The sequence below is a fragment of the Punica granatum genome, chromosome 4 (assembly GCF_007655135.1).
Source record: "Punica granatum isolate Tunisia-2019 chromosome 4, ASM765513v2, whole genome shotgun sequence".
In the NCBI taxonomy this organism is placed as follows: Eukaryota; Viridiplantae; Streptophyta; class Magnoliopsida; order Myrtales; family Lythraceae; genus Punica; species Punica granatum.
The window spans coordinates 1,169,531-1,182,837 of NC_045130.1; the positions used below are offsets into that span (position 1 = coordinate 1,169,531).

Genomic DNA, 13,307 nt, shown 5'->3' on the forward strand with positions numbered 1-13,307 from the left:
AGAGAGAATCTAAGGTGAGGAGGAGGGTAGAAGTAATTGAGGAGGTGAGACACTCTGCAGTTCGATGTTCTGTTGTTTGTTTGCAAGAAAATAGCACTGATTTTGATTGTGAGGGGAAAAACAGCCCTCTCTTTTCTTCTCTTATGTTTTTTATTTTCTCATGAATATATACATATATCCCGTACGCATAGACTTAGTATAATAAAAAAAGAAATCATGAATAACTAATAAAGGGGCCACAAATACGTATATTTGATGTATATCAAGACGTTAAGTATTATACTATCCCGTGTTAGATTTTGGGTCCCTCCCATCCCCTTGTCTTCTCTTTTTACATGTTGCAGTTTGCAGAGGAGACTGCCCCAAAAGTTTTCCTTGACAGCAATCTGTGAAAAAAGAAAAAGGAAAAGAGGTTTTGGGAACAAAAACCAAACAGAAGAAAGAACCACAGAGAAACTTGAGAAGCAGCCCATTTAATTTCTTTTTCTGTTTTTCTTTTTTCTTTTTTCTTTTTTTACCAGATTTTCTCTAACTTCTTCGATTATAAAGAATGTTCAAAACCTAATATAATGAAAAAAAAATCATAAATAACTAATAAAGAAATATGGGTAATCCCACTAGATATCAAATTTATAACCTTTAGGTTAATAGACGAGAGCGTACACCACTGCACTACATCATTTTTTATGATTTTCACTATCTTTTGGAAGCAGGAAAAGCAAAAGAACTTTTCTGCCCCTCCCTCTCACGTGCATCCTTTTGCTTGCCTTGCCTTGCCTTGCGCCTCTCCATGTATTCTTCTTCCCTTTATATGGCTTTTAGCCTTTTATCACCATTGATTAGCATTACGCTATGTACTGATGTGGGCTTTGGGCTACTGCATGAATAATATATGCATGTATATGTCATATATATAAAGAGAAAAGGAGGAGGAGAAGAAAGAAGTCAAAAGAGAGAAAAAGAACAGAAAGCTCAGAAACAAAAACAGGAGGAAATTATGGCACTGGACGCTCTGTCCTCTAATGAGCTGCTCAACTTCATCATCTATGACACCATCTCGGCTACTCCTTACAGCAGCCTTGAATCCTCCGACGCTACCACCACTATTATCCCCGATGCTCCTCCTCCTTCTATTCTCATTGAAACCAACCAGCCCGGACTCGACCCGCTAGGCAGTGGCGGAGCTGCAGGTGCCTGCACTAGCCCCTCCAATATGAGTATGCATTGCTTGGCCGGTGACCCGAAGCCGAATGGCAGGAAAGCCGGCCTGGGGGCGCAGGGCCGGAAGAAGCGGCGGAGGAGGACGAGGGTGTGCAAGAACAAGGAGGAGGCGGAGACCCAGAGGATGACCCACATTGCCGTCGAGAGGAACCGCCGCAAGCAGATGAACGAGCACCTAGCCGTCCTCAAGTCTCTCATGCCGGAGTCCTATGTCCAGAGGGTAATGAAATATCAAAGTTCTACTCCTTGCAATCTCTGCTCTGCATGTTTTATGTGCATGTCCATGTCCATGCAAAGGCTGTTTCTTGGGATATTCTTACATGTAATTGCTCGAAACATAAATGCCTCCCACCAGAACTCCAACTTCCATAAATAAGAGGAGAAAAAATCCTTTGCTTTTTTCCTTTTTTTTTATTACTCCACCTCCCTACTGGGTCCTGATCAGTCAGAATATTCTTCATGCTTGATGATGATAATGATGATGATGCATCCACATTCTGTGAACTCAAAGTTCTTGCTCCTCATTGAATGCTGTTTGCAGTGAACCGAGAACTCCCCATGCCATTAACTGTTATCCTCTGTTTTCTCGTCCAACAACCTTAACATCCTCTTCTTTGAATGGAAGTGTTGGGTCAAATTAAATTTCTTGGTTTTCGATGAATGCAGGGGGATCAGGCATCGATTGTTGGGGGAGCAATTGAGTTTGTGAAGGAACTGGAGCACCTCCTCCAATCCCTAGAGGCTCAGAAGCTCCAACAGAAGTTAATGGAAGACGAGACTCAAAGTCAAACATCACCAGCAGCAGCAGAAGACACCAAGATCCTCAGACCACCATTCTCACAGTTCTTTGCCTACCCGCAATACACTTGGTCTCAGCTTCCCAACAACCACCACAGCTGCAAGTACAGCGCCACTTCTTGTTCGTCATCGTCGTCGAGAAGTGGCAGCATGGACGGGAATGGGAATGGGAATGGACATGGGCATGGCAGTGGAATTGGAGGCGGCATGACGGCGGCAGTAGCAGACATCGAGGTAACGCTGATAGAGACGCATGCGAACCTAAGGATCCTGTCGAGGAGTCGTCCGAGGCAACTGTCGAGGCTGGTGGCCGGGTTCCACGCCCTCCACCTCTCCATCCTCCACCTCAATGTCACCACCTTGCACCCCCTCGTCCTCTACTCCATCAGTGCCAAGGTTTGTTCCCTTAATTCAGCAGTTTTAATTACACATCTCCCTAATTGGAATGGAGCTCAATATCCGTATTTATAAGATAGTTCCAGTGTTGGTTCCTTTTTCATTTTGTTGCACCGGACACAAAGTCGGACCAGGATGAATCTAAGTGGAATGGAATGAAATGGAATTATCCATGGAATGCATGTGGAAGAGTTTCTCACAATGGGCAACATTGATCTTTTGATCACTTAGTTAATAAACAATAGTTAGACAAGAAGTCCCAGATTAGGAGCAAAGTTGATCGTGCACATATAATACACTAGGAGGAGGTCCATAATGATTAGGGAAGTCGATAATTTTACGAACAAACAAAGAGAGTTAAAATTTAATTATTGGATGATCGAGAAACTGAGACGGAGGCCCTGCAACCGCCCGTAGGTTATTGTCTCCATTCGTTAGGCATTAGCACATAACATAATGTTCTGTTAAGTTCAAAGGTAGAATGAGAATATATGGCCTTATTATGCAACAAAGTGCACAAATGGCATGCTTCTGTTCTGATATCATAGTCATTAAATTATGACAAAACTACAACAGTATACGATGACTTGCAGAAGACATATATGTGTCATAATGAATGATTTGGTCTTAAGCGGGACCCCTGATGTACATATATATACATATGTACAGAACATGCATTCTGGCCCCATGTTCCCAGCTTAATTATTACTGATGACAAATTGGGAAATTTTGAAAGCGGGTAAGCCAAAGTTTGCAGCTTACATGGTTATGGGCTCCCCTTCCATGACTAGAAAGTTTTGTCACTGATTGCATTTCTGGGAATTCTGAGAAACTGAGGACCTGAAGTGGTAATTAACAATTATTATTATTATTATTATTACTATTGTAACTGAAGATGTATATATGACATATATATATATATATGTATATATGTATGTATGTATGTTACTGCAGGAGGAGGAAGGGTGCCAACTCACTACTGTAGACGACATAGCAGGAGCAGTTCATCACATGCTCAGAATAATTGAAGAAGGAGGAGATGCCGTCTGTTAAAATTCACCAAAATGCCACCCACCTCTCAGCAATCCCCTCTTTCTATCTTTCTATCTTTCTTTCTTTCTTTCTTTCTTTCTTTCTTTCTTTTTTCTTTTTCTTTTTTCCTTTTTTTGGATAATTTCCTTTCTCTTTTTCCTTAGGGCAGAGTTATCATCTTCTTTTTTTCTTTTTTTCCCTAGGTGGATGTAACATTTGTAACTAGGTCTATGATGAGTTCAGCTGTATCTTTTTTCTCCATAATATATAAATATATATATGTACATAATTTGGTCCCCCTCTCTTCTGGGTATTATTAGAAATTTGTCATGAAAAGAAGATGAGCCAAATAAAGCCATGCCTCGAAATGAAGTTTAATTGGGATCTGAAATTTGTTTTCGCAGCTGTCAATTTGGAGAATTAGGTTTTCTTTTAAATTTATTATATTAAATTACTAAGTTTTATTATTTTTTTTCTAATATATTAATTCATCTCTCCTTGTAAAAGACGGAAGCCCGATTGCCCAGGTAAATGTCAATCTCGTTTCAACTTTCAAGAGTCTCATGAGAACCTTTTCTAATGCTTCTTTCTTATCATGGACCGCAAGAATCTCATTCGAGGCTTCGCCAGTTTTAGGATACAGTATAGCTTTTGGGGATTAGCTAATGCGGTAGCTTATTATCTTGCTATGTCGGTACTCACCGAACAACTTCGATTGATGCTGGTTAATTTTTACTAATATCTTCTCCCATTTCTTTTTTTTTTTTTAAGAAAAAGAAAGAAAATATTTATCCAAGTGCTTTTAATTTCGAGGACCGGATGGAATGATTATAAACTTACAAGTCAAAGCATTTGACTCAAAGAGAGAAACGATGGTTTTTACTTTTTACGGCCCTCCCTGCCCAGAAGGATCAGTATTTTTTACTCATATCTCTCTCTCACACATCTCTTTCTTTTTCTCTGCAGACCTGAAAAAGCCTAAAAAGAGTGGAGAGGTTTCTTTCTCCCTCTCTAGTGAAATTACAACAGTAATAATTCATAGAGATCCTCCCACTGATATGATCTCTCCCACTCCCACAAACACAAGTTGGGTTGACTTCTTTCAGACCTGATCAGGGCTGCATTGACAGGTCCATTCATCCTTAATGAAACTTCATTTATAAAGTATTTATAAATACATGATTATTTGTCATCTTATATATCTTTTTTTTTTCGGATTATAAATGAGATCTACGACATAATACAATAATAGAGAGATAACTAAATAAAAGGGGACATAAATCATACTGATATGGATCAAATTCAAAACCACATGGTCTCAAGTCAACGACTTGTATTACCGCACCAAACCTGGATCCTCTCCTATATATCCTTTTAGTTCCTCAGTTATGTGAAAAAAAGAAAAAAAGAGTAATCAATTAGCATAATCAATTCTCTAATGATATATGCTATTTTTTAGAAGGCTTGATAGTGTAGTTACTTTGAGAGAGCCGAACACTAATCAAGGACAAATTTTAAGCAATCAATTAATTAAACCTAGGTATTTTGACATAACGCTTACATATATTTAAGTGTCGATCAGCTACATTGCTACTTTATAATTTTAAGGGCCACATTTTTCGGACCATCGTATTCATATACAAGAGATTATATGCATGGTTTTTTGTGTTCTGTCAAGAATTCTCAACCCTAGATATGGTCTACATCAGAGATAGAAAAATATAACTTCTCACCGAGGGGCGACACACCGTAATCGTACCTGATCACATTTGGAATTTTGGGGAAGGAAGTTGGATTGTGTGGTAATTCGGGGCTCTATCTCATTTGAGAGGATAAGGGGAATGGAATTCTTGTAGATAACGAAAATGTGAACATCAAAGCAAGCGGCTGCCGCAACAAAACACTCACACTATACAGACACTTCCCCATGCAAGCGCGCGCGCGCACACACACACACATATATATATGTATGTATGTATATAGCTATATGGAGGGCATTTGATCCCTCGCATAAACCCAAACTCCGACACGGCCCACATTAATTCGGGATGTCAAGGATTTGTACCACTAATTTTCGAAACTTCATGAATCCCGGCGACGTATAGAGTGAGTAATCACGTAAAAAGCGATCCGGTAACTCTAAGGGATTTCGAATCCTGAATCAAATAGATACCTTAAACTTTTTTTAATCACTAGTTCAAATCCGTTGGAGTCGTTGAAATTACGACATACATTTCCCTCCTTATTTTCTGACCTCATGCACCCCTCATTAATTATTATTCACGTTACACGCACCATCGTTTTCCGAAGGTGATCTTGTCGGATAATGCATGCACGGTACTTGTCGGATAACGTGACATTATTAATCATTTAACTTTAAGATCATTGCTGGTAAATGCACTTAAATTGTAAAGTGATCGATTATCTATATGAAATGATAAATAAAAAATCCAATAAATTATAATACATACAAATTTTTTCTCTTTCTACATTATCGATGGAAAAGCTACTTATATACTTAAATTGCTACAATATTAATAATAGCAATCGTGCAATGGAGTTGATAAATTTCATTACATTATTACATTCCAAGCAAATCATACGAATTTCTTCTTTTTTTCTATTACAATTTTTTTTTGTAGAAAATAAAATCAATTTTTCAGATTGATACATTTCATACATGACCAATGTTTTATTCTATTTTACTGTATGTATTATAGAATTATTTTTTTTCCATCTATGTGCATGAAATTCTTTCTTCTTCTTCTTTTTCCCTTTTATTTTGTTTATTTTGTTTATTTATTTATTGGAGGAAATATAATGGTGGGGTTGGGATCGATGCAAAGAACTATATGTGTATGTGAAGACCGATCAATGGGGACGGATGAGTGATGATCAGTCGTTCAGTTTTGTTTCTTTGTGTGAACATAATATATAATCATTTCCTTTCCTTACCCCCTCAATTAAACGCGTTCTTGTCCGCTTGTGTCTCTCGAGAGGGACATTTGGGGCCACTCACTGACACCCCCCCCCCCCCCCCCAACCACCAAACCATATATCTCTTTCTTTAAGCCCACCGCCACCACCACCGCCACCATAGCAGTAAGTACGTAAGGTCAGAAAGAGAGGCGCACTGATCTGATCATCGGTAAATTTCTCATCGTTTTTGAGGTCGGGGGGAAGAACGAATAAAACAAAAGGAAACGGAATGATATATCGCCATGCATTATGATTGTACGTCGAAGCTTATCTTTATCTAGGGGGTAAATAGGTGCAGCTGGATTGTAATAACTGTCCGGCTCGTTCCTCGATCGAGTTTGCTCCGATGCATGCGGCGGGGATGTGTCCGAGCTTCCTCCAAGCGAGCAAGGCCTAGTTATCCATGAGATATGGATGATTCCTTTGGGGTTCTGATGAATGGATCTTTGCTTGTATTGGGCCGAAACAGACCTCTGCCAGTAAAGAGGTTAAGGCCCAATTGGAACAAGTGAAGGCAAGGCATTGAGCCTAGTGGGCCTGGGCCGGCGTTGAATTCCATGACAAACAGGTGTGATCCATCAGAATTTTTTTGGGATAATATATAATATAAGAAGGGTCAAGTCAAAGTCAAAATTATTTGATTGCTCGATCTCCAAGAAAAAGGGACCAAACGAGAGAATTTCGACTGATCGAGAGAGCTGTCCAACATGTGAATTTGTATTGCAGATGAAAGTGAAATGCATGATAAATATATCAAATCTCGAGAGCCATTGGATTAAAAAAAAAAAAAATTTCAGCGCAGTTCAATATTTTAAATTCCCGATATGCAAGTTAAGTACTAGTCTAGGCACATGCTTAACCTTCTAGGAGACGCACAATGCGGCCAAGAAGTTCAACATATATATATATATATATATATAATACAATGAGGCCCATCGTCTGAAGTTGATTGAAGAATTTGATCGAAGAGAGATTTAATTAACTTTCAGACAGGAATTCTGGCTCCCTTTGTTCTTCTGGTTCCATGCCGGGAGAGCGAGAGCCGACCGCTCGAGAGCGACCTCTTCATGGGCACGGGCCGATCAATCGCACAGTGGAGGAAGCCTCTCTTGTGCTCAGTCTTGCACATCTCCAACGAAGACTCATTAGCTGACCCGGCCGCATAATGATTCACAGTAGAGCAGCTAGTGGACGACTCCTGAACCTGATGATCTTCCTCATCCTGATCCACCGTCAATATATCAGCAACCGTTAGGCACGAATGCCCCATCGAAAAAGATCTCCTAATCGGCTGCAGCCCTTCACTATCATCACTGCCAACTTCAATTACTACGGAGTCGGTCGGCGTCGGCGTCTCAATATTATTGCCAATCCCACTGCTAATCCTCAGTGATTGAGACTTTGCGGCATGATCTCCTATCTCCGTAGCTTCTTCTTGATCCGTGACATCACTAGATGCACTATGAGTGCTGGTCCTTCCAGGATCAGTCGGCTGGTCCTCGACGACTTGCTGGTTTTCATTCCAGGGCAGTTGAATTACTACAGGAGGCAGGGGCATTGCAACGGGGAAAGAACCGGTGAAGGCCACCTCGGACCGGCAGAGCGGACAGTTGGAGTGGGACTTGAGCCACGTGTCGATGCAGGGTACGTGAAACGCGTGCGTGCACTTGGGCAGGAGCCGGACGCTCTCGTCCTCCTGGAACTCGCTGAGACAGACCGAGCACGTGCCCTCGACCATCCCGGCGCCCCTCTTGTACTTGCACACCGCGATCGACCTTATGAGGGCCTCGTCCAGGCCACCGCCGGTACTCGAGATGTACCACGGCTCATGGGCTGGACCCGAGCTGGGATCGCCATCAGGGACCGAGTTCGCGTCCCGGGCAGTGTCCGTCACGGACGATCCATTGCTTCCGCAGAACTTGGAGATGACGGTGTAGTAGGTGACGAGGAGGAACGCACTGGCCAGGACACCAATGATGGCAATTATGAGAGGGGAGAAATTGGGGCCTGAGGAAGAGGTGTCATCTCCATCTCCAAGGTATTGGAGAGGAGGTGGAGGAGGGAAGACCAAGTAGCACCACTGAGGGCAGTACAGGCTGCATATTCCTTGAGTGCAGTCCTTGCTTGTCATGTATGGGATCCAAGCTTGTGGATTTCCTTGAGAGCCCATATTTGATCATATATAATAATATGTATCTTGTGTATGGGAATTGATCATCAAGATCTCATAAGAATTTGAGATGGTGTACTTAATAAGTGGAGGGGAGTGAGGAGTAATTCCATGAATGAGCAAAGCTTGAAACGAAAGGCGAGAGAGATGGGGTTAGCTAAGCTAGGGAAAGAGAGTAAAGTGGGAAGAAGAAGAAGAAGAAGAAGAAGAAGGGGGAGAGTGCTAATTAATGAATGTGTAAGGTTATTCTCTCCTCTTCTTTTTTTCTTTTTCTCTTTTTTTTTTTTTTGCCCCCCATCCTTCTCTGTTGCTTTGCCTCTTCTTTTCTTGTGGGGTTCCATTTCATTTCATTCATCTCTTTCTCTCTTTATTTTGCTTTATTGGCTTTTGTTCTTGTATGGATTTCTGTGGGATAATGGTTTGTTGACTGGTTGGGGCTATAGCTGTGGGTGTTGTTGGTTGGGAAATTGATTTAAAGCAATCAATGCTTTTGCCATTGTCACAATTCCATAGCCAGAGATGTGGTTGAGACTTTGAGGATTTTTTTGCAGGATTCGGGACAATCCCCCCTTTCTTTTCGTGCAAGATCTTTACCTCAGCCACTGGAACATGTAACTGCTTCTATACCGAATTATGCGGTTGGTACTAGCGGAACTAACTCAAAATAAATTCTTGTATATAGTCTGAAGTAGATCGACTCTCGGGATGTGACCTTCATACATGTCGCCCTAGGGGCCAAGCTCGCATCCTCATTGATTGCTGCAGAACATTGTGCAATTTAAAGATAGCTGAGAGTAATTCAGATCCTAATCCTGGGTGATGGTATTGGTGGGGATATAAAATTAAAGCATTTTGGTATTGGAACTCGCTTGGTCAAATGCCCAAAAGTAACGAAAAGTTTTACGTATACAGGGAATTTCCCCACTTTTCCTCCTCTTTTCTTTTGTTTCTTTATTCTGCCTTTTAATTATTCCATGCATACATACATAACACTTCCTCCTCACTCTGTTCAAGAAAGTATCACATGTACCGATGTCAAGTCACCAACACATGGTTCATTGGGTCCAGTTCATCCCTGCCGGGCATCACACATCTGATCATCGTTCCCGACCAGGCCCGAATTGTCTACGTTTGTCTCGATAATCACAAATCACGTCTTGATCTTGCACTGGGTGGATGTGTGCGGGTCAGTGCCAAGGGATCATTTGGGTTGGGACCCACAACATTGCGCCTAATGGGTCCACTAGGCTCGCCAAATAATTGGACGGTCCTCAAGTCTAGTCCAATGTAACCCACACTGATCGATCGTAACGGGAGGTTAATCCAGAACCATAAATGGGAGCCCAGTTAAGGAATCAAAGGAGGCCTGGTTGAATTGAATCTATAGTTACTTCTCCTAGTTAAAGAAGCCCAACCCAAAAAGTGAATTTGGTCTTATAAAATTCCACAAGTCCATAATAGAAGTTTGAAATACCTCGTGGCTAGGTCAAGATAAAAATTCGTCTAAACCATTAGGTTAAAGACAGTGATCTCGGTGTCGACCTAGCTCATTATCCTCAGTGTGTTACCATCGTACTCTAGAAACCCTCTCACTCTATTATGAAGTTACATTTTTTTCTGTTTTTGGTTTTATTTTATTTCAGTTACGGAGAAAACTTTTGAGTCTAACATTGAAATAAATCCTCATAATTAATAAAGGAATATGGATAGTCTTACAACGAATAAGAAACCTGCAATCTCTTGATTATCAAGTGAATACGTGCGTCACAATACTATAATCTCTTTTTTTTTTTTTGGTTGAATATATATCCTCTTTGATCCTACCTTTTCTTCTTTAAGCCTCCCCATATACAAGGCATTCCTTTTCCAAAAGTGATCCTTAACACACATGGATCAATACTTTTATATTTATGTTAATAAAAGAACCAAATAAAGTAGTTACATTCACATACATTAAGGAAAAACAACTTTAACTTCAAAAATACACTGAAATCATTATAAATGTGGCTTAGTTCATATAGTTTGGCATCTATTTTTTTAAGTAAAGTTTTGGATATGAATTTGGTAAATGAAGAAAATTTACAATTTAGAAAACTTTATCTGTAATGAGTTAATTGACTCGAATCTACATTAGTCCTAATTGAATTTTGAAGTTTAAATTTCTAAATATCAGATTGTGCCCCCCGAAAAATACATTGTCATCATATCAACTTTCATGGATCGGAGGTAATTAAAGGAAGCAGAAAAAGTGCTAGGATGTGTTTTACAGCAAATCAAAGCAACCAAAAGCTGCACAAATTGCCCCCATTTTTCAACCTCTCCCTCTCTCTCTCCATCACTCTCCCCAAAGCCCAAAGGCACACATCTTCCAAAATGCTTGTCAGGACATAGAGCTGTGTTAAGCCGTAGCGAGGAAGAACGAGGAAACTCACGTATAGATAACACATACAACCCTCTTTGATTAACATGGCGCTGAGCAACAACGTGATCGGGGCCATCAACTTTATTGCGGTCCTCCTCTCGGTGCCGGTCGTCGGGGCTGGGGTCTGGCTCTCGACCGAGCCCGACAACTCTTGCGTGAAGATCCTCCAATGGCCCGTCATAATCCTTGGGGTTCTAATCTTTTTGGTGGCCCTCGCTGGTGTCATCGGGGGGTTCTTCCGGGTCCAGTGGCTGCTCGTGTTCTACCTGGTCGTGATGCTGATCCTCATCGTGCTACTCTCGTGCCTTGTCGTGTTCGTGTACATGGTAACGGTGCGAGGCCATGGGCACCCGGAGCCAAGCCGGGCTTACCTGGAGTACAACCTGGACGATTTCTCCGGGTGGATGAAGAGGAGAGTGAGGAGTCCGTACAAGTGGGACCGGATCCGAACCTGCCTGAGCGCGACCACCATGTGCCCGGAGCTGAACCAGAGCTATCGCATGGCTCAGGATTTCTTCAATGCCCGCATTAGCCCTTTGCAGGTGCCATTTCTTGCCAAGCCTTTTAGGATCTCCACTTTCTTTTTTGTCATTTAATTCAAGTTTAATATGTCTTAGATCGCCTAAACGTTATCAGCATGCCTTGGTAACATGTTAAACTTTGGAAAAATTTGCATGATTAACATTTTCATTGTCTTATTTTTATGGACATTAATATATATTTAAGGTTCATCGACGAACCGAATGGAGAGACATTACATTGAATTAGACATGAAGAACAAATAGTTGATAATACCCTTGCTGAAAATGTTAATTATGCAAAAGAGGCCCTAGTACAATTATAAAAATCATAATAGCTAATAGGCGGCATAGGTATCGAACCCGAAATTTTTTAGTTATTAGACGAGGCGTGCGCCGATACATTATACCTTTTTTTGATATGCAAGGTTCGCTTTAGTATGAATATTTGCTTGATTGATTCCTAGAGTGAAGATAAGATAAACCTTCTTTAGATATCTTAATCTATGTTTATGATAATAATAAATTAAGTAAAGATTTTCGCCCAAAAGTTGAAAATAACCAAGATTCTCGAGCCAAGTGTTATAATTGATATTATCTTCAGCTTTATTTTTGCCCTATATATTCCTTCTTTATTAATCGACTTTTTATCTTTTTTTTCCACCATAATTTCTTTTTTCTGTCTTTACAGTCAGGATGTTGTAAGCCCCCGACAAAATGTGGGTACACGTTTATCAACCCGACTTACTGGATCAGCCCGATAAACACCGCAGCTGACATGGACTGCCTCCAGTGGAGCAACGACCAGAACCAGCTATGCTACAACTGCGACTCCTGCAAGGCCGGCCTGCTGGCTAACCTCAGGAAGGAGTGGAGGAGAGCCGAGGTAATCCTCATCATCGCGCTTATCGGGCTGATATGTGTGTACCTGATCGGCTGCTGCGCGTTCCGAAATGCCAAGACCGAGGATCTGTTCCGCAGGTACAAGCAGGGCTACACATAGATATCCCGGCGGGCAGGGTGCATAGTTAGGATTGGAGCTTAGTGTTGGCTTGGGGGGTTAATTTAGTTTTGGGTAATCAGTTTGATGACTTGGATTTTCATCATTGTGCATTGTATTGTATGTGAAAGGAGTTTTTGGGTATTGACTGATGATATTTCCTCTGTGAGCGAAAGATCGATGTGTTACGTTGGAATTCGAGTACGGCTGTAGAGACCTGCCCGAGATTTGTGGTCTGTGGGTCCACCCAGTGTTGACCACTGCCACTTTTCTTTCTCCGGAATGATGATGGAAGAGGATTCCCGCGCTTCTTCGCTTTTTGTTCCTGATAATATTCACCCAATGGACAAGCGTAACCAATCAATAAGCAATCAACTGAATTTGTAAATATCGATAAATATATTAATATGTAAATATATATATATTATATATGTATGTATGTATAAGATTTGAAAGTATATGGAGAATTTATTATTAAAAGATTTAATTTAAAAATGAATTAAGAAAAAGTGTAATCGAGAAAATATATTAAATTAAAGTTTAAAAATAATTAGAAAAAAATATGAGTGAAAATGTATTATTAAATGGAAGAAAACGATAAAATAGTAGTTATTATATTGTTAAATTTAGAGAAGAGTAGAGTTGAATTGAGTAAAATTGAATTATGATTTAAAAATTAAATAAAGCTTAACATCTGTTCTTTTTAAGTAATATCTCAATTTGAATCTTGTGAATAAAAAAAAAAAAAACTTATATTAGATGTGATGTCTC

At 40.5% G+C, this 13,307-nt stretch overlaps 3 protein-coding genes across 3 annotated transcripts; 2 read left to right on the forward strand and 1 right to left on the reverse strand.

Annotated features, from left to right (window-relative positions):
* The first annotated feature begins 858 nt into the window (after window positions 1–858).
* Window positions 859–3,749, forward strand: LOC116205244 (transcription factor bHLH71-like). The gene is made up of 3 exons (XM_031537777.1): window positions 859–1,441; window positions 1,888–2,415; window positions 3,370–3,749. The coding sequence occupies exons 1-3, from the start codon at window positions 893–895 to the stop codon at window positions 3,466–3,468; spliced, it is 1,176 nt and encodes a 391-aa protein (XP_031393637.1). The 5' UTR covers window positions 859–892; the 3' UTR covers window positions 3,469–3,749.
* Window positions 3,750–7,125: 3,376 nt separating this feature from the next.
* Window positions 7,126–8,926, reverse strand: LOC116206303 (RING-H2 finger protein ATL52-like). Its single transcript, XM_031539134.1, has one exon. The coding sequence runs from the start codon at window positions 8,594–8,596 to the stop codon at window positions 7,412–7,414; it is 1,185 nt and encodes a 394-aa protein (XP_031394994.1). The 5' UTR covers window positions 8,597–8,926; the 3' UTR covers window positions 7,126–7,411.
* A 1,949-nt stretch (window positions 8,927–10,875) lies between these two features.
* On the forward strand, window positions 10,876–12,845 carry LOC116202211 (protein TORNADO 2). The gene is made up of 2 exons (XM_031533658.1): window positions 10,876–11,560; window positions 12,228–12,845. The coding sequence occupies exons 1-2, from the start codon at window positions 11,063–11,065 to the stop codon at window positions 12,537–12,539; spliced, it is 810 nt and encodes a 269-aa protein (XP_031389518.1). The 5' UTR covers window positions 10,876–11,062; the 3' UTR covers window positions 12,540–12,845.
* The last annotated feature ends 462 nt before the right edge of the window (window positions 12,846–13,307 follow it).